Raw genomic sequence first — 24,039 nt, forward strand, 5'->3', positions numbered from 1 at the left:
CACTTGGTATAACCAAAAGAAGGGTGTATTACAAGAGCTATGATTACAACAAATGTTTCTGGAAACATTTTTATAAAATTTCTATTCAGGTTGCGGTCTGATAGATCCCAGACTTCCTCTTTTAAGCACTTCCATTTCCAGCAGAGAGATTATCAAGTTAAATAAATATACACTTCTCAGGTTACAAATTTATTTAGGATAACTACAGGTCACAGAGGAGCTATTTATAGGCCTAAGAAAAAGACATTTGCATTTGTTCTTGGTTGTGAGTTTGGGTTTTCGTTTTGTTTTCCTTTGGTTTCTTTGCATGAGCATCCTTAATATTGCTATTTCCCGATTTATATAACCATCATCTTAAATATAGGGGGTTTGTATAGGATTCTGTTATGATTTTATTCTTTTATTTTTGTTACAATAAATAAAACAATATGCAGTCACTCTGAAAAATAAGTATAAAAAGGAATATAAAAGCATATACAGAGAAACAAGGGGCAGGGATGGTTAATTAGGGAGAGTGAAAAGGACAGAGTAACAGTGACAGGAAATCAAGTCACAAGCCGTTCATGGTAACCACTGTGAAACCATGTAAACATGTAAATACTGGAACACAACTAAAAAGAGAGCCGGGTTAATTAGTCCTAGAATGAGGAACTAGCTTTTTGATGTAATAATAATAATAATAATACACGCTTCCTCCTGAAACTCCACACCGCTTCTGCCCGGAGGCCGCACCGGGCAGTGTCCGCGGAGGCCGGGGCTGCAGCGCCCCGCGGCGGACCATCCGGCCGGGGGTGCTGCTCGGCCGGGGCTTGGCAGGGCCTCCCTCTCCTCCTGCCACCGCGCCGGCACAGCAGGTGATGGCTGATAACACTAAACCTGCAAAAAATAGCTGCTTTCTTCTAAACGTGCACGTTGGTCTGAGTTGCTAATAACTAATAATTAATAATAACTAAAAATTGATCGATTTTTCCTCCCTCCAAGATCAGATCAGACCATTGGTACCTGCCAGATGCCCATACAACAAGGCGATGCTGTTCTGAGCAAAAAAATCCACCGCCATAGCTTCAGTCAGCATGAGGATGCTGGCTGTGCAGATAGGACAGACAAGATGAGAGCGTGCTGCAGGAGTGTCCAGAGCAATGGTTACACAAAGCTTCCATATGGAGGATCCATCACACATGCACACATTTGACTTTTTACAGATTTTTTAATAAAATTTGCCAAATGCAGGCCTGGAAACATACAGGAAGCATAGAAAAGGCTTTTGGCTAATCTGTGTCAGGATGTCTGCTCGGCTGTATTGTGCTAACTTCATTTGTGCAGTTCAGTCTTCAGAGATGTAGAGAGGAATCGGAAACATTTAATCCTGAGGCCATATATTCCAGTGAGTATTTTTCTTTCCTATGTAAAATTTTGTTTGTTTACTAAATCCTTTCATTTGCCATGGAAATATTCTATATCCTTCTACTTTTTTCATGTTTTAATCTTTCACATACACACAGTAAACACACTGCTTTTGTATTTGCACAGCCAAGGCAAATATCACCATACACTTCTGGCTTTCCAAGTAAGCAGGTACACAAATAGAGTCAGTTGAACCTAAACCCTGTGATGGTCTTAATTGCCCAAGACTACTTGCAGCATTTTAGCAAAATTATTTATATTCAGACATTTTCTAGTGGGTCCCTACTCAGAGGCTCAAGACTTTTTCAGGGAAGCAAAAAGAAAAGTTCCTAATACTTCATTTTGAAACAACAGTGACTAGGAAACACCTGCATTTATAGGCACACTTTTAAACATGGCAGAAGTGCATGCATGTATGTTAAAAAAAAAAAAAAAAAAAAAAAAATCTTAATTTCTCCCCTCAAAAGTAATTAGCAATGTTTTTTCCATAAACATCCCAGATTAACGCATCTGAATTCACAGCAATGCTTCTCCCTTCTAAACCAGAAGACAAGCCCATAGCTTGCAGTGCTGCTAGATAGGTAAGCAGAAGATGACAAAAAAACATATTAAGATCCCCCAATTCACGTTGAACAACAGTAACTAAGGTTTATATTCTCAGTCATGGGAACTGAAGTTTTGGGAGATCATAATTGCAAGTGCAGAGATGGGGACAGCTTAATAACAGAATTAAGTTTCTTTTAAGTTTCTTATGTAATCACAATTTTTTTTTAATCTCTTTTCTAAGATGCTGTGCTCAAAGATCTTTCCTATACAACCTCATAGTTTGGCAAGATCTTTAAAAAGCTATTACCATTGATTCTTGAGCGATATACAAAGTACAAAAACCAAACACTGTTATATTCACACATACAGGTGAAAAATGTGTAAGCATTAAGCTAGACTATTTTACCTAAACAGCTTTTCCTTTCCCACCAGTAAGGGTGCTGACATACAGTTCCATTCTGATCCTACAAGAATGACAAGATGTCTTCTAAGAAAGCCACATCTTTTACAGTTTTTAAAACAAAAATATCCAACTCTAATACAGTAAGTACAATCATTTTACCAAATTTTAGCCAGCTAAAAGCTGACCTTCAAGTTTAAACTGTCTGAGCTCCCTCTGTAACCAGCAAACAGCAGCGGCCAATCTTAACATGGGTTGCATAAATCATCTTCTGGGATACTTCAGTAGGAAGCCTAGATTCTTAATGGCCTAGATGCATAACTTTTAGATAAATATTAATGTAAGCCAATACATACATACTACAGAAATTTATGCAGCTTGTGCTAAGTTATCTCTTCTTGGTTTTTCATCTATTGCTCCCTCTACCTGCCTCTTCCCCATCCCATCTCTATTTTCCTCTGCTATTTTTGTTTCACTTCTCATGCACTTTTCTTTGCAGTTCTTGCTTTCATATCTAACTTCTGGTTCTTTCTCTTCAAGATCTGCTTTGGTCTCTCTCTTCCTTTTTGAATCTCCACATACAAATCATTCACTCCCAGCCTCCTACTTCAGAGTCTCCCCTACTCTATCCTCTCTCTTTATTCCTCTATCCGAGTCACCAAAGGTTTAAGGTCAAGAGAGTTACCAAGCAGCAGCTTTGTTACACAGTTGGGGTAGGAAGAAAGCAGAGAAAACAGTAGTATCAGTTTCTCCTTCTGTTAAGAGCAAAGAGAGACTCAGGACTGACGCTGCTTGCATAGCTACCAATCAGTAATTTAATCAGTAAAATCTCTTGCTTGACAAAATGGTGATCTTTCACCAAATCGAATATAGGTGCAATAAAAGAGCACATGTGACTTCGGATGTGTTAAGTTTGTTCTCTAATTCCTGATGCCAAAAGACCCTGAGTAAACATAAAACATCTGCTCCTCCGGCATCTTTAGATGTATAAACCTTGTTTACATAAATCTGGCATGGCTGGGTGGACCCACAATAAAAATCATGCGTTTCAGGAGGGCACCAGATATCAGCTTGCAGACAGATCAGGAAGTCAGGAATAAGATACTCTTCCTGTAGTAACTCACAGAGTACAGTTATAACAGCTGAAAAGGAAGGAAATTTTTTTTTTTCCCCCACCTAAAAGTAAAGTCTGCTGGAGTGGGATGTGCTTTTAAAGAAAAAAGAATGAAGTTATGAAATGATAATAAAAATTAGTTAGAAATTAAACAGAATTTGGTTATTCCTTTAATGAATACATTGTAGTTCAGGGTCCTTTATTAAAAAACAAACAAACAAACAAAAAAATACACACTTTTTTTTTCTTCCTTCAAAACAAATTAAACTCTTGAAACAGGAACAGCCAACCTTTGGGTCACAGTTTCAGCAAAACTTTTCTCAGGACATCCAGAATCCGTTTCAAAGGGATATCTTCTAACTTTCCATAGCAACTCATTTCTACATCACAAGCAGCAATTCCATAGCAAACAGTGTGTGCATTGCAGGGGGGAAGAGAAAGGCCAAACAGGAGGAAGAAGGTGGCAATGGGACTAACTTTCCTTGGGTATTCTGTGACAAAATTGTCATGGCTGGTATTAGACCTAATTAAAGCACATAGAAGACCTTCCTATTTGTTTCCATGGCTTTTTCCCTTCACCTACCACTGCCATAGGGTTTGGTTAGAGCAGACCACATCGCATACAAATGCTGGGGAACTACCCTGCTTCCCCAAAAATAAGACAGAGACTTATATTAATTCTTGCTCCAAAAATTATTACTTTTTTACATCTATAGCTGCTTGGACACTACTCATATTGACTTTTTTTTAGGAACTGTAACTAGGGCTTATTTGTGGAGTACGGCTTATATTTCGAGCATCCTGAAAAATCATGCTAGGGCTTATTTTCGGGCTAGGTCTTATTTTTGAGGAAACAGGGTAATACAGTCTTCAGTGGCCCTATACCAGTTTAAGTCTGATGTTTCCTTTTCTTCTTTTGGTAATTAGCCTTAATTATGATACATTAATCATGAGCTGAACTGTTGGAAAACATATTGAAAAACTCTTCTTAGGATTCATTTGCCTTCACTTCTCCAGGAGCCAGTCTTTCACAGGCTTCATTTGCTCTATTTTCACCTGGTGCTTTCTAGTACAACTAGATGGATGGCATTGAACTGGCTCTCAACACCACTCCTCCCATGCTACATCTATCTCGAATTTGAAGGGGGACGGGGAGCAAACAAAAAAATATAATTTCTGTATTATGTAGCAAGAGGCCACAGCATACATGAGAGTGTCCTAGGTGCAGGTATGCATGGCAATTCCAAATGGTCCCATGTGGCCATGTTTGGTTTCAGGGCTTCCACTCTGCCCTCGTGCTGGACCCATGCTGGTCAGAATCACTGGGTGCTGCTACTGCTGCACCTCACCCTGGTTTCATAAGGAAAGCACAACGTTCTCAACCCACACCTCCTTCCCAGCACTGGAAAACTTTCACCACCACCAATGCATGTTGCAAATACATACCACACCTACTCAGGGATGTCCACATAACTACCGGTGGTAAAAATCAGAAGGGCAAGGACCTTATACATAGAGAGGCCTTTCCTAATGAAAGTTCTGGGGTTGATGTTCTGGCTTTAGCAAGCTAAGCAGAGATTTGCTACTCTGGAGGAGTCAGAATTTCCTTCCCTTGATCTTGGTACTTGCCCTCTAAATAGTTTTGACAGAGGCTAAAAGATAAAATAATTCTCATCTCCCTGAAAATTACTTTTGCACCTTTATAAACACCTGTCCTTTCAGATGGTTATAACACTAGGAGAATGTGTGCAATGTGCACTGAGGCAGAAGAAGCCAGACAGTAAAAGCCAGAGCACTTCTTTGCTGATATTGATTATATAGATCCCAAGGACAGTGTTTCAAGAACATACAATAAATGCAGTAAACGCCACAAAACTGCTGCACCAAATTTTTAAAGTCTGTCAGAAAGCAAGGCATTATGTTGCGTTTTGCACTTTTTTGCAACTGACAGCACCATATTGTCTCAAAAGCCTGAACTCTCCTCCTGGTTGGCACTGTGGCTTAACCCAGTTAGCCTCGTGCTGTCTGTACAGACTGAAAATACATCCCTATGAACTTACTTCTGGGTGCACTCTGCCAGTTATGTCTGCAACCTATGATTTCTGGTACATCCTAAGAGTTGTATGTATCTGATGCTGTTATTACAAACTCTTTCCTCCTCTTGCACTTTAATGTGAGGTCTCAGATATCATCCATTTGGCTCAGAAGCCTCTTTCTACAGCAAAGTTTTCAGTTTTCCCACACTCTGCTTGGTATTCAACTGTGAGAACTAGGCTCAGAAGTATTCCACAGCTCATGATGTTATGTCCCAGTTAAGACATTATAACCTGTTTAGGTTTTCTGTTAAATCACATATTAAAATGTTTATGTAGACTGGTACCTTGTTCTAATGTAATTTGTTCCTCTTGTGTAGGTTTTTGCATGACATCTTTCCAGCCAATAAAAAGAGGTCAGTCAATGGAAGTCAGAATAAGTCTGCCTCAAAATATACATAATTCAGCAACCCATGATGCTGTATTATAATAAATACTTTGAGGTGCTCTTCCATCCACCATAATATCATGGCCAGGACATACAGCTACACTGGATACAGTGTTTTTCCTCAGTTTCCCAATCTCTGTGTGCCTCTGAGGAATGTACAGCATGACTTCAGCTAAAGGAAGGAAGCTTGCTCTTAGCAAAAAGGTCCTGTAAGAATTTCTAAGCCGTGTAAGCAAAGACTGTACCCCAGAGTCATTCCACTAGTGATTCAGACACTACCAGATCCATTTGATCTAGCCACTGCTAAAACTGGATATACTGCAAAAACCATGAAGGAAGCACTCAGTGAGTCCAGCCCTCTCCAGCAACAAGGCAGCCTTTTAGCAGAACTTTTTGGAAACATGGTTTTGGATGCTGGCATCCCAGCTCCTTCAGTTAAATACCCAAGGTCTGAAAATTAGTTGAAAAGTCTCTCCAAAAGAACAGGCAAGCAAGGCGGACACATGAAGTATTAACTGATGCTGCAAGTATCATTTTAATCTGCAGGTCACACAAATACAGAAAGTTTTTCTTACCTAGTGGGACTAGAAGATGGATAGAGGGGTTTCAGAATTATTGTTATTATCAACAAAAGGAGTAACAACAATAGCAACAACAACCCACCATGTAAAAGGTTTTCTAATGTAAAATGGACTTCTAATCCATTGCATTCCTGACACCAACACATACAGTCTGAGAGAGTCAGAACAGGGTTCTCCTGCAGTTTCATTTAAGAATAAGATATAAAATCGAACACCCTAATGCTGAGGTTTCCAATTTATAACTTTGAGATTCAGTACAGACATTATACAACAGTGTTTGGGATATACTTTGCAAAACAAATAGCTAGGTTCAATCAGGGACACATGCAAGGAAGCATGAGCTCAGTGTAAAGATCTTCCTTCACTACTAAGACATCCTTTTGTCACTACCAAAAACTACAATCACTACTGCTGCATTAGTCATCCTCTGCCTTTTTTCATTCAAAGGACTGAGCACAGACAAAGGACACAGTATGAGCCTAAACCAGGTCGCTATAAGGACTCTATTATTCTTCAATTGTTCTTCTCTAGACTGAAACATGAAATAATCATGTTTTCATGGAAAAAAAACCAACACAGTTCAGAAAAAAAGCCACTAACCTGTCTTATTACAAAGCAGTAACACTTTACTGGACCATCTGAAGTAATTTTGTTTTTATATCTGATATGAATTTATCTTCAACAGAAGCATGATGAAATAAATAGTTACTATGTGTCTTGCTGAACACCCTGAACATTTCTGCAGCTCCTACACTCTATTAGGTCTATTAGTCTACAAGAAGGAGCACACATGAAAAATAGCTTACAGGAGAACACAAAGTCACACGGAGCATGAGAATGCACAGCCTTTAAAAAGTATTATAATACATTTAATATTTTTTCAGTGTGATTTTTTGTTTTCTCCTTACAATGTAGTTTATAGCTAAATTATCCCTCTTCAAATAAGAAAACAGTATTAATATTTGGATCAAGTGAGATTTAACAATAAATTCCTCTGCATTACAGAATCCAGTTATCCCCCAAAAAACATTATAAGGGGTGGAGTGGGGGTAGGAAACCACCTATGATTCTATGATTTCTAAATTTTACCTTACATACTGAGGGCAGTCAGATTTCTTAGCATGTAGGAGAATATGATCCACAGCTTGCGGGTTTGGGGGTTTTCTTTTTGCTTTTTGGGTAGTGTTGTGGGGTTTTTTTAATCCACAAATACTTTGAGAATAATGCTTTCAATGCACTCTCATTTTCATAAAGTTTAAGGCCACAATATGAAAGTAATTAGAAGTGTGCCACCAGAAATATTTTTCAGCTATTTTCAGGATTTCTTGGCAAGCTTTCCTCTCTAATCCTGGCTCCCAGTTTCTGTATAATGGCCCATACTGCCAACAAAATTTGAGAGGAGAAACGACTTACTACAGGAAGGGCGAGATGTGATTCTTCTCCCACCGTTAGCCAAAAGCGGCAGTTCAAAGAATTTTCAAGAATCCAGCAGCCAGCAGTCCATTCATCTGTCTCAAATCCTTGTGAACTGATGCTTGTTCAAGTCAGGATCCCAGCTTCATACCACAAACTCCCAACTCAAATCTTTCTTCTCAGTAAACATAGACTGAAAATGCACTTTTCATATTTGCCCTGTCAGTGTTTGACAGGTATAAGCCAGGGTTTACTTTGCAGTCAAATCCAAGATAAAAAAGTGTTGAAGGCATGAATTCAATTAAGTAGATAGTTAACTTTAAAAATTTATGGTGATAATTTACGAAAACACTGAAGATAGCACTGAAATGCAACTGAGGTAGTGTTAACAAAGAATTTTTGATATTTATTTATTATTTGCTTTTTTTGTGACAAAGTATAATAAATTTCTTAACGAAAATTTCTACAGTATGTGGAAGCAGAGAGAATATCAATATTTATAGGAAATTATTAAATCCGCAGTATATTTCATAACAGCTACCACTTGAAAGTATTTTGTGCACAATCCTGTAGCAAGGTTAATCATTCTCATCCTGTTTTCTCATTCTCATCACATTTCAACAAAAAATTAAGATTATATTTTTAAACCTTGTCAGCTAGTCCTTTGTAGCTAACTTCTTCTGAGTTGGAATTAAAAGGAGTTTAAAACAACTTAAACTGAAAATAGTGTTCTCTGGTTAGTTCCACATAATTAATTTTCCACCTAATGCCCTCCGACGCTGCAGAAACCAGTTCAGGTTTGCTAAGTTTTTGAATGACATTCCAATGCTGTTACACTGACAACTCCAACAGAGCTGCAAAACCCAAGAAGCAGCAAGCATTGCTGGAATCTCGGTCAGAGCTGCCGAAGGCTCCCCTTCTAGAAGCGACAGAGGCCATCCACAATGAAACCAAGCACTTGGTTCTGGCCAATCAATTCTACGTTTTAATGAACATTTAGCAAGATGGATTGCAAGGGAGAAATAAGATGAATAAGGAAAACAACTTCTTGCTTTCAAAACAGCTTCCAGTTCTCCTTTTATGGATGTTAAGTGCAGTCATTGATCCCAGCTGATACATTAAAAACACACTCCTTTTTCTGTGGGGAAAACAACAAAGTGTAATGGTTTGGTGACACAGAGGCTACCACATCACTCCTTTTGAGGGTTCTGTCAGTGATCCTTTTGTCTAGATCCTCACATCTTGAGAGTCTTCATGCTATGTGCCTAAATGCATTCCTAAATAGGATTTTTTCCAAATGAGGGCTGAGGAAAGAAAAGCCATCCCCATACTGTTCTGACATGGCTCTACAGTGAAGAAGACTACACCTTTTGCCTTCAGGTCACTGGTTTTAAAACACCATAACCCACAAATCCCCAAATCCTGCAAGTTTTGTTCAATTTGAACCAACAGATTCTCTTATTTTCCCAGGTGGGGACACACTTGATGCAACTAAAACTACCCAAGAAGTCAATGGGAAATAAGTTAGGACTGACTCAGGGAAAAGTTATTGGTCAAACATCTCATAAGCAGTTAACAGAAGACATGCTTTTGTGTCAGAGTAACCGCGAACCTCAGTTTCCTCCTGCTTAGGCAAGTTACAACCACAAGACCTGGGGCAACAGATCAGCCACCAGACTTTCCCCTGCATGACTTTAGCCCCCCTTAAGCTATCACTGCCACTAGTGCCACGGCTCTGGAAGAGCTGAGCGAAGTGCTATACTCACAGTCATTATTTTCACGTGAATATAGTTCTTCTTATGGTGCCCACCAAAAACACTCATGCACAAAGTAGCACTTTCCCCAGCTCAAGTACAAAGGCAAGAAAAAAAAAAAAAAACTTTCCTAAATACCTTAAACACAGACTAAAAATACAACCCTTTGTTTAACCACCATGAAAACTACAGCTGTGTGAAATCCAGGTCAAAATCCCCAGGTTGAACTCGCTCATCTTCTGTATCATTTTTCTTTCTCTCTCACACATGCATGTGTGCATACACTCACCCACATCTAGGTCCTGGTGCCACTGTGCATATGCTTAAATGAAGCCCTTGGACCACTGCATTCAAGACCACAACATGATCAGCCCATCACTGAAGCACCATACTGAATACACACACTGAAAACCCATGAACTGACTTTGCAATAAATCTACAGAGAGCCTTCATAAATCGTATGGGGAGCCTTCAAGGACAAAGACCCAAATGGTTTTAATTTCCCCCTAAGTGATAGCCAGAGTTAATACCAGATTTGGCACGAAGCAGGCATTCCATGCCCGTTGGGCTTATACAGACATGAAAGAGTTTATGTTTGACATTTGTTTTAAAAACATAATGAAAACCTTTTGCTCTTTCAAGTCCCAAACTTGCATTAGTTTCTGAGAATCTATTACTTTAAAAAAGCATTTGTTGGCTCTGATTGCTTGGATAACTGACAAAAAAGCATTAGGAGAAGGCTCTTCGTTAGTGTTCTGTAACTGGATGACAGAACAGGGAGCAACAGAAACAAGATGCTGAACAGCACATTCGCTCTCTGTCCCTTTTACAACTGTTTTTGATAAATAAGAAGTGGCTTATGACATCAAGCTCTGATTCATCACTGGCAGCTCTCCATCAACTAACAGAACTGAAAGAATATGTAGTACTTCCACACATCGCACCAAGTCTCTGCACGTGTTTTCTCCCTGAATGTCACACATAGCCATCTGCCTGGTGTCCCGGTGGCACAGCCAAACATTAAGGCAAGTATTGGTAACAGTGGAGAGCCAAAAGCAACAGCCCATTTTCCATCAGCTATGGTCCACATTCCTGCAGACATGCAACGGAGAGCTAATGCCTCCACAGTGTTAGATGCATTTAGGGTAGGTCAGAACTAGGAAGGTTTGTGGATGACAGACTTCTCAGAGCAGAGGGTACAAAAGGGCCAAGGCCAGCTAACTGTGAGAAAAACAGAAGTTTAATAGAGCTCTTGCAAATCTCATAGTCAAAACATAACTAACCTGGTCCATCAATCCTGAAATCTATATGGGAATCCAAAAGATACAAATTGCTTCATGCATCACAGTTCCTGAAAAAATGGCTGCCTTAATGCAGCATATATAAAGGCGTAATTCAACCATTAAAAATCACGACCTAAGAAAAGGAACAGCTCTGTGGTGTGCCCTAGATCCATCACGACCAAGACTTACTGCTTTAAGTTGCATTACTTAAAATTAGTACATCACCAGTTTAGCCATGTAGTCAAATACATTCTGTGGTTCGCGAGTAACTTGGGATATCAATAACAACCAGTGTGGGCATGTGAATACATTCACATATGTACACGTGCAGATTATGTGCTATGTTTTGTAAAAATATATGTAATTTATTTTAAAACTAAACTCTTGCTACAGAAACTGCTCCTATTTGTACCCAGGGAGTTAAGACTATAACTCAAGTGTCAAAGAAGTGACAGAGAAGTCCTAGCTTTGGTGACTTCGAAGGGGATCTGGGACATAAGTAACTTCTCTTAAAGTCCACAGAGTCCAAAAGAGTTTTAGAAAACAGTAACTCACCTTAGGGTGACTCTTATATTATCAGCTCTCCTTATATTACCAGCTGGCTGAGGTTGGAAGCCAGAAAAGACTGGGATGGAATAGGGGTTGGCCCTTCCCAGAGAGGGAGTAACTTCCATGACCAGCTGGACCAAGGCCAGTGGGAAGATCTACAAACCAAGTACAGCAGCACAACAAATCTGTGGATTAACAGCAGCATTGTCAGGGAGCAAGGCATGCTCAAAGCTGGTCATCACATGGGATTTGGGAATGAACTCTGTTTTCAAATGCAATTAAAAAACACCAGACTGAACCACCTCCTGACCATCATGATTTGAAGTGTTTATCCTTGCCATAGCGAGCTCTTGAGGTTTGATAAGAGGCCTTACAAGAAAATGTACTGGGTGGCTGATAATAATAAGTATCACAAAGACTTTGAGATAAACTTCACTATACCCTATCATCCTAAAGGCTTTTTCCTTTTGGTTTTATGCACATGTTATAAAACAAAAACGGCCAGGAATTAATGAGAGCACCTATTCATTTCAGTTAGCTCTGGCTTCATTCAATTCTTCTCCCCAGATGTGGAACAGCTCTGATGAACAACAGTGGCAGTGACACTCCAAAACATTTCACGTCTATGTTATTTGTGATAGCTGAAACAGCTATTTATGCCTTTAACCCAAAAGGGAAGATCTAAAAGGTAGTGGTATTTGGCTTTAATTGCAAAGACCTTATAAGAATAAAACAAATAGCCAGGAACCCACTATTGTAGAAAGCAGTATTGACTGATAGTTAAAGCACAGAAAAACTGAAATAAGATCTGTTACAGGCTGTCCTACCAAGTTTTTTAGTTGTGTCTTTTTACCATTCCATTTATTTCATTATAGCCAAGATAAAAGAGTGCTGTCATTGTGACAGAGACAATGGAAAATCTGCAAAACTGGAATCAAAATGATGACTTAAAAATTGCCATATTCCTTTCAAGTGACATCTGAGGTTGCCATTTGTTTCATTTGAAAAAGAACCTCTAGGACTTTATCTACAAGTTTTATTTTGGATATGCTACTAATTTTGAAGGTAGAAGTATTCTCAATGATCATATGAACATATTTCAAACAAAACTTCTAATTAAAGCAATGGTTTCAGACATAAAGCATAAAGATATACATATACATTTCAGGTGACTCTCATACTTATTCCTGTTGTCCTTCTATGGTGATAAAATTTGTACTGTGCCTTCCAGGTCAAACTTCCTTTCCCATTTGACCTTACAAATGGTAGATCATTGAACAAGAAAATGAAGGTTTCATAAACACACCCCACATTAATTCTCCAAGAAAAATGAGCTAAATGAGTTAAACAGAATAATAATTTCTGACTCAGAAATTGGCGAAACAGTAAGGCAGAGACTGCATAGCGTGCTAGACAACAAATGTAAGAAATCCTGGACTATTTTAATGCTATTTTCTAAGACCAAAAATATTATTCAAGTCAAATAGCACCTCATAATGCCTTCAGTTGTCATGAAGCGGAGTCAAACTCCTCTCTCCACCATCTTGCAAGGAACTACAGAGGGCACAAACGAAGACGAAAATAATCTCAACCCCTCACACACACACTGAGAAACACCTAGCATATACTCAGCACAGGGGTCATGCTTACTTTTTACATTCCCACTGTATTTACTTTAGTTTGCATGGAGAATTGTGTCCAGCCGGAAAAATCTAATCCCGCTTATTTTGGCTCTTCTTGTATTAAAAACAGAGCAGGCTGGAAGGAGAAGAGAAAAAGTTAAGGCACTGCTGTCTTCATCTGTTTTTAAGAGGAGGCCACTTCACATTTGGGTTTTTTGGCCATGTGGAAGGGGAAGGTTTTTCCCAGAAGTGATTACAGAAAGTGGCAGATCACATTAAAATGAATTCACAACATGAAAGTAGCTGGAACATCCAGCCACTGGGACTCGGCCTTGTCATGTACTATGTACCATAGCCTCTTTTCTAGTGGTTAAACCTAGATAGTGGGAATTCACACAAATAAAGCAAAAGTACAGCATATGAGCTGACAGACTTTCTTGCAAGCTGTTAGCTGGCTTCTAACTTAAATCTCCCTTTCTCCCTTGGTCCCTCCCATGTGTGCCTCCCCAAGCCAGCCCATGCATACGAAGGTTAACATGAAGAATATTGTTAACTACCATCCATGCTAAAGATGAAAAAGCTCCCTGAAATCTAAGTTAAATTTTCTGCAGGATATTTGTATTATAACTGCCAGGGCACTATATCCTGTATTTATTATTTCCTGGGTAAGAGGTAACTTCACTTGCCATGAGTTTTTGAGCAGTCATTATCAGCTCTGTATGAGACCGAATCAGGATTCTTAAACTTTATTTATATGTTTTATATTGCACCAGTAGTCTGTTATTATACAATGCTGTAAGAGATCCACAATGACCTGAGTTGAGCATCAAAAGTTTTGTTTCTGTAAGAGCCATGAATCAGACCTCAGTTCAGCAACAGCAGATATTTAAACCAGGGCCTATAGTACACATAAATAAGGATGTTAAAGTATGAAATACCAGGGTTAAATAAGTGAAAATCTATACCAGAATACATCACAGTTTCATACCCAAGCATCGTGTACCCATTTTAGGGGAAAAAGGAAGGCAGTGGGCAAGAAAGCTGGTTTTGTAAGAATATCTGACAGGATACAAGAAGTAATCTCTTTGGAATAAAATATAAGAGGACATAATGATCAGGGTTGCTATGTTTGGGAAGGAGAAGGAAATTTATCATGACCTACATCATACACGGGTCACTAAGAAATTAAACATTCCTAAATTTTAATTCAGTAAAATATCTTAAGTCATCTTTAAAACTAAATTTCTAGAGATGTCAAGATCACATGAGCCTCTACATATTTTATTGTATAGGAACAGGCTTAAGAAATTGCTTAATGGTCAGGTGCTTTGTTGAACGAAGAACCCTGCCACTGGAGATAAGTACACATTCAACCATGGCAGACTCATGATGATCCCCCAACCTCTTACATGAATAGAGCAGGGTGGAGGAGGAAAGGAAATGCTGCTAACATTTTACTTTTTCTTGAGAGAGGCCAGGACTGCTCAGGCACCCATGCTACTCAAGCATTTATTAAAATCAGCAGGAGCCCTCTCTGCTGTTGGATGGCCATGCGATCTGCATCAGCCCCAAGGTCAGGAGGAAGGACCAGCTACAGTGAAGGAGAAGTGGGAAAAGGATCATGACTCTCATTCCAGTATCATAAAAAAACTCATACATTTCGTGTAACAATTATGATAATTTAATCATTGTTTTAGATGATTAAATAATGTGTATCAGTGATGGAATTGTGATCTGAGCTGCCTGTGCAAAGAAACAGCTTTATGAAATGGTGGAGTGACTGAAACTATTTAACCTCCTCGCTTTTAACCAGATAGATTTGAAGCAGATTGTACGTACTTGTATTCAACACATTTATTTCTTCCTCACTATTCTCTGGCACTTTTATTCTGCCAGTTTTCTAGACAACCAAAGACTGTCTAAAATCCAGGAAACTTCCCTATTTAGATTTTTTAAAATATTTTTCTTTTAGAATAATATAATTTAACATTCATAGTCTGTGGGAAGAAACAATTCTGAAATTATAAAACAACAGCAATTGTCAAACTAATCCATAAACTCTAAAAAAAGAATTTCTATTGTAAGTTTCATGGAAAGTTGTTCATCTTCCAGAATGTCACTTGAGGGCAGTAAATGAACCATTTGGAGAGCTTTCTCTTTCTTACTATTCACTTGATGTTCTTCTGGAAGGAGAAAGTGTTTTAAATCCTTCTTTGCTCATCAGTTCCTCTAAGAAATTATTTTTTGTTAAGTTTGGAAGCTGCATTTTTCTAAATAAATAAATAAATAATTTGCTTCCCTTTTGCTGAAAACCACTATAAAACTGGATTAAAATTACTGAAAACTATCCAGCCCATTTTCCACAGGACATATCACAGCTGTCGGACAGAAGGCAGGATACCGAAGTGAAGATGTAATTCTTCCCAGTGACGACCATAATGGTTCAGCGTACTTCACCTGAGACCACTTGGAAACCCAACTGATATAGCAGCTAAAAGTGCTTGAGGTTTTTGCAAAGCTTTTTCCTTTCCTCGGTCATTAAAAATACGATAAACAACTTGCACTTAAGGAACCAGACAATGTGCTGAAGACCTTGAAAAGAACTCCAGTTGCATACTGTTACACAGTTTGTATTAGGCTGGCTTCCACTTTCCTCAAAATTCTCATGTGCTAAAAAATGTTAGCAACAGGGACATCATTACATGAATTAACCTGACTGGTTAAATAATAATGGAGTGGAAACAAGATGCATAGTCTAAGGCAGGGCTGTCAAACTCTTTTTCACTGGGGGCCACATCAGCCTCGCAGTTGCCTTCAAAAGGCCAAATGTCATTTTAGGACTGTATAAATGTAGCTACTGGTCTAAGGGATTTCCCATCTATATAATAAAAACAATGCCACTTTCCTCCAGAATGTATTCATTAGATGAAAGAACATATTTACTAATAAAGGGTTATTGGCCCACAGGATTCATCAGCTTCTTGATTAGGATTTGACTAATAAGGCCCCCACTGGCTGGGTCTTTTACAGTTATCATCTTGGCCTGCAATCTGCACAGAGGTCCTAGCACTCACAAAACCAAAATTATTTTGAAGGATTCTCATTGTTTTCTTCTGCCTTTTCTGTTGCATAACACGATAAAAGGAAGTGATGCTAAAGACTTCTGAGCTTTTGGGCATTTTGGGCCAATGCTGCTATTTGCTTAGTATTCAATCCAAAAACCCTTTAAAATCTTCCTGGAAGAACTACTTTTCTTCCTGTTCTTTCCATCTGTACAAATAAGTTATCATCATCAGAAGCCAGAACATTCCTGCAGGGAGATTATGGACCGTGTAATATTTGTGACTATTCTCTGATGTAAAGTAGCATCCTCACATTTGCACACTTTCACCAGAGTCAGAGATGCAGAGATATAATATGGAAGCCTGGTATACACAGAAGACAGTATGAAGAGCCATTTGCACAGCCCTTTTTCCTTGCATTACACAAATGACAACTCATCGCTTAAAAAGTAATATGCTTCAGTGGAAAGACATTATACTGAGGATCAGGAAGCCTAAAGTGTTTTATGTATTTACTGAGAAACTCTGAAAAAGTTACTTTATTTGCTTTACTTTTTACTTTGAGTCTGACATCACTAAAGACTGCTCAGGGAGTCTGACCTCCCTTATAATATTATACACAAAGAAAAAGAAATTTAAAAACATGGTTAAAAAGTTAAGATTAAGACAATGAGTTTTCAGGTAACACTGGGATCTGTGCAGGAATGATTGCCTACAGAAACCAAGCCAGCCCCTCACAGAAAGCTGATAAGCCACTCGAAGACAAGGCCTAACCAAAAAAATAATTGCAAACCTATGGCATTAGTGCCAATTTTAAGTTAGCTTAATTTCATTGATTCAAAGAGAAAAATACTTGTCTAGTGTAATCATACTAGAAAAATCTACCCTTTCCCTTGAAAATACAAAACAAACCTCCTCACTCTTTATAACACCTTCCTAGAGTCAAATTTATGCTATTTTCCCCTCAACTTTGTGCTAAAACCTTTTGGCATATTCTGAGGTAGAATGTCTAATTATTTCAACCACCCGGTGACAGAAATTCAGATGGTCTATTGCATAATTCTACATCTTCCTGCTGGAAGAGAAAGATCAATAGAAATTCAATGTTCCTTTTTCATGTTCCAGATGTAAAATAAAGCCACAGATGTTAATACATCCTGCCCACATTTTCTGTTCCATAATGGCAGCATAAATTGGAACCTATGCCAGCTTTGATTTTCAAATGATTACTCCATCATTTGAAGTCATTTTATAACAATATTTTGAGAATTACTGGCCCAGCTTCCCCTATCACTCGTACTAATTTAAAACTGATGAAATGCAATTGGTTTCAGAGAAGAAATTTTTGATTTATACTAATGTATAATAAGGGAAGAATGCAGACCATCCATTTCATGGAACTTGGTCTGAGGGTGGTGAAGCTCTGCTTAGCCCCAGCAGTCCCTGCCATATCCCTATGGACTGATGCTAAGGAAACTACCAGATTTCTCGATTTTCTTTCTTGGTGTCACCCTCTCCCTGCCTTTTTAAGTGTCACAAAGAGAGGAGTTTAATGTTGTGTAGCTTGGTCTCTTGCTCCTGGGTTCAATGCTCAGGTTCACTTGACCCTTCATGATAATTTAACAAGGAAGAAAGGAAGAATCAAGGACAAACTGGGAAGTAGAATCTAGCTTAAAAGGAGTTACTCCTAAACAATATTAATATCATTAATAAGCTGGAGAGCTCTCTGAGCAGCAGATTCACAATTAGCAGCCCCAGGCAGCCACAAAGAAATGCAGGAACCGAAGTGTGGTGGGGCGTGACTGTCATGGTGAGCAGGTATCACAGCAGTGTCACAGTGTTTCAGTAACAGGGTTACCTGTTCCTAAGTCCTAGTAATGTTAAGTGCTAGCATGAAAAAGAGAACGAGGCATGGCTTTTGCTGCCGAAGTCACATAGTGGGGAATATTTTCGTACCGTGTTTCAAGAGAAGCCCACAAAATAGAGGTCCTGGTGCCAACTAAGTCACTGTGCAATGATCAATTAGTCAACTTCCCTTTAACAAAGCATACTCCATTAAGATTCTAAAATTGGACTCATAGTGCTGGAACTAAAAATTATTAGAAAATTTCTATTTATCAATCCCTGGGAAAAAAAAAAAGTGTGTTACAATAATTTTTCTTTCCATTTTAACATTATGATTTTTAGGTTTAATATTACGCCTAAGGTCACAGGCTAATGTTTCTTTGGCAAGAGATCATTGGAGATAATTGTATACGCTTTCAAATGAAATAAAGCTCCTTCTCCTAATTCTGAGAGAACGCAGAAATTTCAGCCCTTTAAATGAGTCACTTCAACCAAACACTGGCCATCTTACACCATAGAGGAATGCAATTCTGGCAGGAAAACATACTCACATATTTCCTTGGCAGCTTTTTATAATAAAATGGTTATTTGAAACTGCTTGGCTTGAAATGTTAGACACAAGAGTGATGGAGATGGTTTCACAGAGTGCACATTAGATGGTCAAAGGGAGCTTGAAACCAGTAAAGATTGTTTAGTGCACATATACAGTGTACCACTTGTGTGGTATATTATTCATTAATTTCTGGGAAACTAATCCTAAAAGGTTTCAACAGAAATTGTATGTTTTGAGAAGGGATTTGAAATGAAAAGAGGTTGCTCACTTAAGCACGCAAGGGGAGACTGCTACAGCATGCCGAACCATAGTCAGCAAAAACATTTAAACATGTGCTTAAAATTAATTTAAATCCACTGTTAAATCAAGCTTTCAGAGGTAACCCAGAAAGAAAGGCATGAAACTTCAAAGGTCCAGAGGTTTGCTTAGCAAACCAGAAATAGAGATGCTTGAATGAGCCTCTGGAATGAGTTGCACGGCGCCGAGACTCAGCTAATGCTCTAGAGAGTTTTCTGGTACTTCCGATTTGCAGTTGTGCCGAGAGGCTGCTATTTTGGCAGTCTCTCTGTTTTTGTCCACAGTCATAAATTCGAAGAGAACCCATCACTGAGATCAAGGAGCTTTTAAAACCATAATTATTTAAAGTTGATCAAACTTTCATAACCATTAAAAGTTGGTATTTCAGGATTATCAACTCACCCTCATTTTTGGACATTTCCGTAATTGCCCCAAAAAGCGTTTTTGGTGCATATTCAAAGCTAACGGGGAATATTTACATGAAGAGGAAGGCGAACGCACACTCTGGCATGTGGCAGCGGCAGCCGGTGTCACAGGGCAGCAGCGCTGCTGACCAAGCTCCCCGGCCTCGGCGCCAGGAACGGCACCGGCGCGGCGGCAAAGGCGTACGCACACCGGACTCGGACAAGGCGTCGGGCAAGCCCGGCAGGAGTTACGGAGGGTACCGAGAGGCCGCCCCACACACCCGCGCCTTTGCTTTCCTCACCGCCGCGGAGGAAGGCGGGCGCCGCCGCTGCCGCGCTCAGCGCACGCCGCCCCGGGCGGTGCGGAGCTGCGCTGCAGACGGCGCCCCGCGGCCGGGCCCAGCGGGGCAAAGCACGGCCGTACTCTCGGCACCGGGCGCAGGCGCGTCCCCGCGGCCCGCCCTTCGGCGGCCACGGCGCCGAGCCCGACGCGGGTGGCCGCGGCCCCGGCAGTGCCGCCAGACTCCTCGCCGCCCCTTCCGCGCCGGGACTGGGGAGCACATCCCGCATACCTGAATCATCGTTTCGGGCTCTTCTTGCGCCGAGCGGCGACGGGGCAGGGGATGCAGCTCCCTCCCGCGGCACGCCAGGCTCGCCCGGCCGCCCATCGGGTACTCCGGGCTGCTCCTCGCCTCCAGCGCAGCCCCGGGGCTGTGCCCCCTCCTCACCCGCCGCCGGCAGCCATGAGCCCCCAGCCGATGCGGGGCTTCCCCAGCCGGCCTGAGCTCCGCTGGCTGGCGGCCGCTTGCCGAGCTCGTTCCTACTCCGCTTCCCCTTTTGTTACCAGGCTCCTGAGCTGACCACACCGTGCCCCCTCCGGAGCCAGGACGACAAATCAGAGAGCCGGTGCCGAAAGCTCTGTCTCCAGCTGGGGAGACTTAGCCTTCCCTGTGCTGGTGGGAGGGTTTTTGGATCACCGAGTGGTATGGATACAATAACAACGAAACTAATAACTCGCAAAAGAGTCTGCTTCGGAGGGCGCGTTGCTTTTGTGCAGAAGAAAAGCGAGGTTTCCAGTAATCCGTCAGTAAAGCGAGCTAATAGTGCCCAAGTAACTTGAGAGGGAATAATGGGTATTTAAAGCTGACACCAAGAATTACTTTGAAAACAACTTCAGAAGAGGAGAACCTACAGGAATTTCCTGCTTCTTTGTGTAATCTGCCTGCCTGTGTACATTAATTAATTCTCTTTAGTTTTTAACAGAACTTATTTTCCCTGCCTGCAAAAGGATGTGTACTGCTGAGGGGCAGGAAGGATAACCATGTGGTGGAAGCACGGCACTGTAAACTTAAAGATTGGGGCTCTGTTTCCCTCTTTGCCAAATTTAAGTTTGCAGAAATGTGCTGTAATTTTACATGTTTTAATTGTAAGATCTCCAGCTTCAGGAAAGGCACAGCTGCTTTACCCACAGTGCTGAGGGTCTGTAGCTCCCACCAGGACGCAAAGCCGTAACACTGGATAACTCTTGCTAGTATAATTAAGGGATCACGGACAAAAACTTTCAGCTGTCTTCTCTTTGGGTTTCCAAGTTTCCTCCTCTGTAAAAAAAAAAAAAAAAAGGTATAAATCAGTGCTTCCCTGCCTCCGATGTGTCCTGAGAAGTTCAAGACACATTCACTTGACAGTCATGTTGTAAAAGATGGCAGTTTGTCTGTTACTGAACAGCAGAGAGAGTTCATTACCTATTTCCAAACATTTGAAATTCAGTGTTCTAGCAGAGGCACCTTAAAATAGATTTAGAGGAACTGGGTCCGTCAGATTTGTTTTTCCTCAAGGAACAGAAGAGATGAGAAATCATTTTTGAACATTTGTGTGATAACGTCTGGCATGTTATGATTTAGGTCAAAACAATATGTCTTTTATACAGCTAAAAAGGAAAATTAATTAAATGTTTTTTAACACTATTATTATGTATTTGTACCATTTGAATGTTCTAATTGAGTACTTGCCCCCCATTATGCCAGGCACTCAACTTCAAGTGACTTGAGTAATTTTACTTCATAAAATGAGTTGCTCTTGTTCGTGAAGGAGTTCAGGTATACACTGAGTAGCCTATATGGGGTCATTTCTGGGCTGTCAGCTTATTTTCACTCCATAAATCTTTTCGTGCTTTTCCCTCCGCCCTCCATTGCCTGAACCGTGTGTTCAAAGAGTCTGAATGAACAAATTGATTATTTCTGCAGGATGAGGAATATATGTAAGGAGAAAAGGTCATTGTACAGGAAGAGCTATTCTCAGATAACCTGAAGGTCTGATATTGTCATGTAAATTTTTCCTTGAGAAGTCACAAATCATGACTAATGAGCTGTATTTGAAATATCCCAAACTGACTGGAGTCATAATGTGGGAATGTGTATGTGAAGGTGACTTTTATGAGCTAGTCAAAAGCAACCTCTCCAAGTGGCAGTTGTACTGGCTTATCCACTCCAAGGGAGTTCATCTGGTTCTTATTGACTGATCCACAAAGAAAAAACAGGAAGAAGAAAGAACTTAAATCGGTATTGCTATTTTCATAGTATAGGAATGACTATTGACAGGTTTGAAATCCCTTTGCAGAAATGAAATGGTATGAATGTGGAAATGTTAGCCCCTTCTGAAAGATTTTTCACTGTCCTACCTTACTGGAGTGATCACTTCCATTGTTTTAGTGCTTTGATCCTACTTTTAATTACTATCATCCTCTAAATATGACTTGGTGTGTTTGAAAGTGTTTACAAAGCTTAACTAATCAAGCCAATGTTTCATATGGCTCTGCAGCTTGTTCTGCTACATTTAAAAAAAATAGTATTCGTTTTCTCAAAATCAAAGTAGAATCAAGAATTAGAAGGGGACAGAGAGTCATGCTGCTGGTAGGTAACTAAGGTTATAGCTTTCTTGACTGGTACTACCGCTTCCCTTTGTATATATATTCTTCAAATGCAGCTGGGCAACTTGTCAGCTAACCTTGCAAAAGAGATCACAGAACTTTATTACAACTTCCTTTAACAAAGGTAACCAAGAACATTTTTGGACTCAAATGCGAACATCCCCTCTGGATTAGTCCTTGACTCTGGCACTTGTATGCAAAAATATTCAGTGGTTATTTGTTCGTAATTAGAAGGGAATTTGATCTGTGGATTCCACAAGGTGGTGACCCTGTTCTAGACCACTCAAACGCTCTCAACTTACATTATTTGGTAATTCAGGGAACTCATTACCACAAAATTGATCCAGTGCAGTACCTGCAATGAAAAGGGTGTCTTTTTAAAGAAAGTAGTAAATGTGGTTTTATTTATAGGAGGGGCAGGCAAGTATTAATGACCCATCATTATTTAAGTAAATAGGAATAGAACAAAGAGTTTCCTTAACTATTCAGTCCCCCTCCTGCTTCCTCCACCATTGTTAGCAGTTAGAAAATATGTGTTTCAGCCTGGTCACTAGCAAAACCAGAGGGAGGTTGGGGAGGACCAAGGAGTGTAAGGAAAGAAGAAAAAATGCACAGATGTGTAGTGTTTTCAAATTAACTAACTGTGGCTAAGATATAGATCACTTCCTAGAGAATAATGACCACAGCCTGAGGCAAAGCTAGGCATATTAGCATCAAGTCTGCCATTAACTCTCCAGGAAATGCACCAGTCTGAAGTCATTAATGAAATTATAGCCAGTTATTTGGTGGGAGAGATATTAGTCAGGCAAGAGGAACATTTTCCTTGTGGTGCTATTATTTTTACTGAGCAGCACAGAATTTATATTTGTTTCATGACCCTGCTTCTGTGTTGGAACATCTACAGAGAAAAAAATGGATTGCACAAGTTATTTGAAATTCTTTCAAAAGCTCAGGGAATTTTTAGCATTGTTGCAGTGGGAACAAGAGCAGCTCCTAAATTTTGCACATGTTGTCAGGGTTGTGCAATTCTCAGCCTTCTATTCTTCAAATACTTAGCTTTCCTCTGTACTGAACAGTTTTGTTATTCTAGTATACGACTGCCGAAAGACTCCCATTTGCCTTAACAGTATGTGTTAACAGACTGTTTCTTATTATTCAAATAATCTGGACATAACAAAACTTATGTTTTTAGAAGAAAAAAGCTCATTGTGCTTAGGCTGACAAAAAATAAGTATTAAATAGGATAGATCAATCTATGCCAGTTTTGAACAGACCTCAGTCGACAGTATTTTGTGAGAGGATTAATACATTGCATTTACTGCATACTGCTTTAAATGGCACAATCTAAGAACCAAGCCAAAATAAGAAGGAATGTGCTCTTCTGTAACATTTCACATTTTTCAAAGTCTGCACAAGCAGTACTGCTTTTTGGAAGGACTTTATAGGTAGCATCCAGTTTTAAACACTAAAGAAACTAACTGCTCTCTTCTGGAGAAGGTAGGATGGTACCTCAGCTATGCAGAACAGTACCTAGACCCTTTGGCACCAGTGGAATGACAGAGTGATGCACTGGTGTCAGTCACAAGCCCTGAGTCTAATAACTATGCAAGAGCAGCACTGCTTTTAATAATTTTTCCAAAACACTGTTTTTTCCTGAGAAGGAATATGAGCATGAAGAGTTAAGGGAAAATCAGGTTTATCAGGTTTAATATTTCCAGAGTGAATTCCAGACTCAATATAATAATCATTAAATGCTAACTTACGACAGAATCACAGAGTAGTTGAGATTGGAAAGAACTTCTGGA

General features: G+C 39.8%; 1 protein-coding gene across 3 annotated transcripts in view; it reads right to left on the minus strand.

Annotated features, from left to right (window-relative positions):
- TNS3 (tensin 3) overlaps nt 1-20,201 on the minus strand; it is a 232,857-nt gene extending 212,656 nt beyond the window's left edge. For all 3 annotated transcript variants that reach the window (XM_065627357.1, XM_065627356.1, XM_065627355.1), the window contains exon 1: nt 19,881-20,201. In XM_065627357.1, coding sequence (XP_065483429.1) covers nt 19,881-19,976 — 96 coding nt within the window. In that variant the 5' untranslated portion in view covers nt 19,977-20,201. The remainder of the gene's footprint in view (nt 1-19,880) is intronic.
- Between the last annotated feature and the right edge of the window lie 3,838 nt (nt 20,202-24,039).

The sequence above is a fragment of the Caloenas nicobarica genome, chromosome 2 (assembly GCF_036013445.1).
Source record: "Caloenas nicobarica isolate bCalNic1 chromosome 2, bCalNic1.hap1, whole genome shotgun sequence".
NCBI classification, from domain to species: domain Eukaryota; kingdom Metazoa; phylum Chordata; class Aves; order Columbiformes; family Columbidae; genus Caloenas; species Caloenas nicobarica.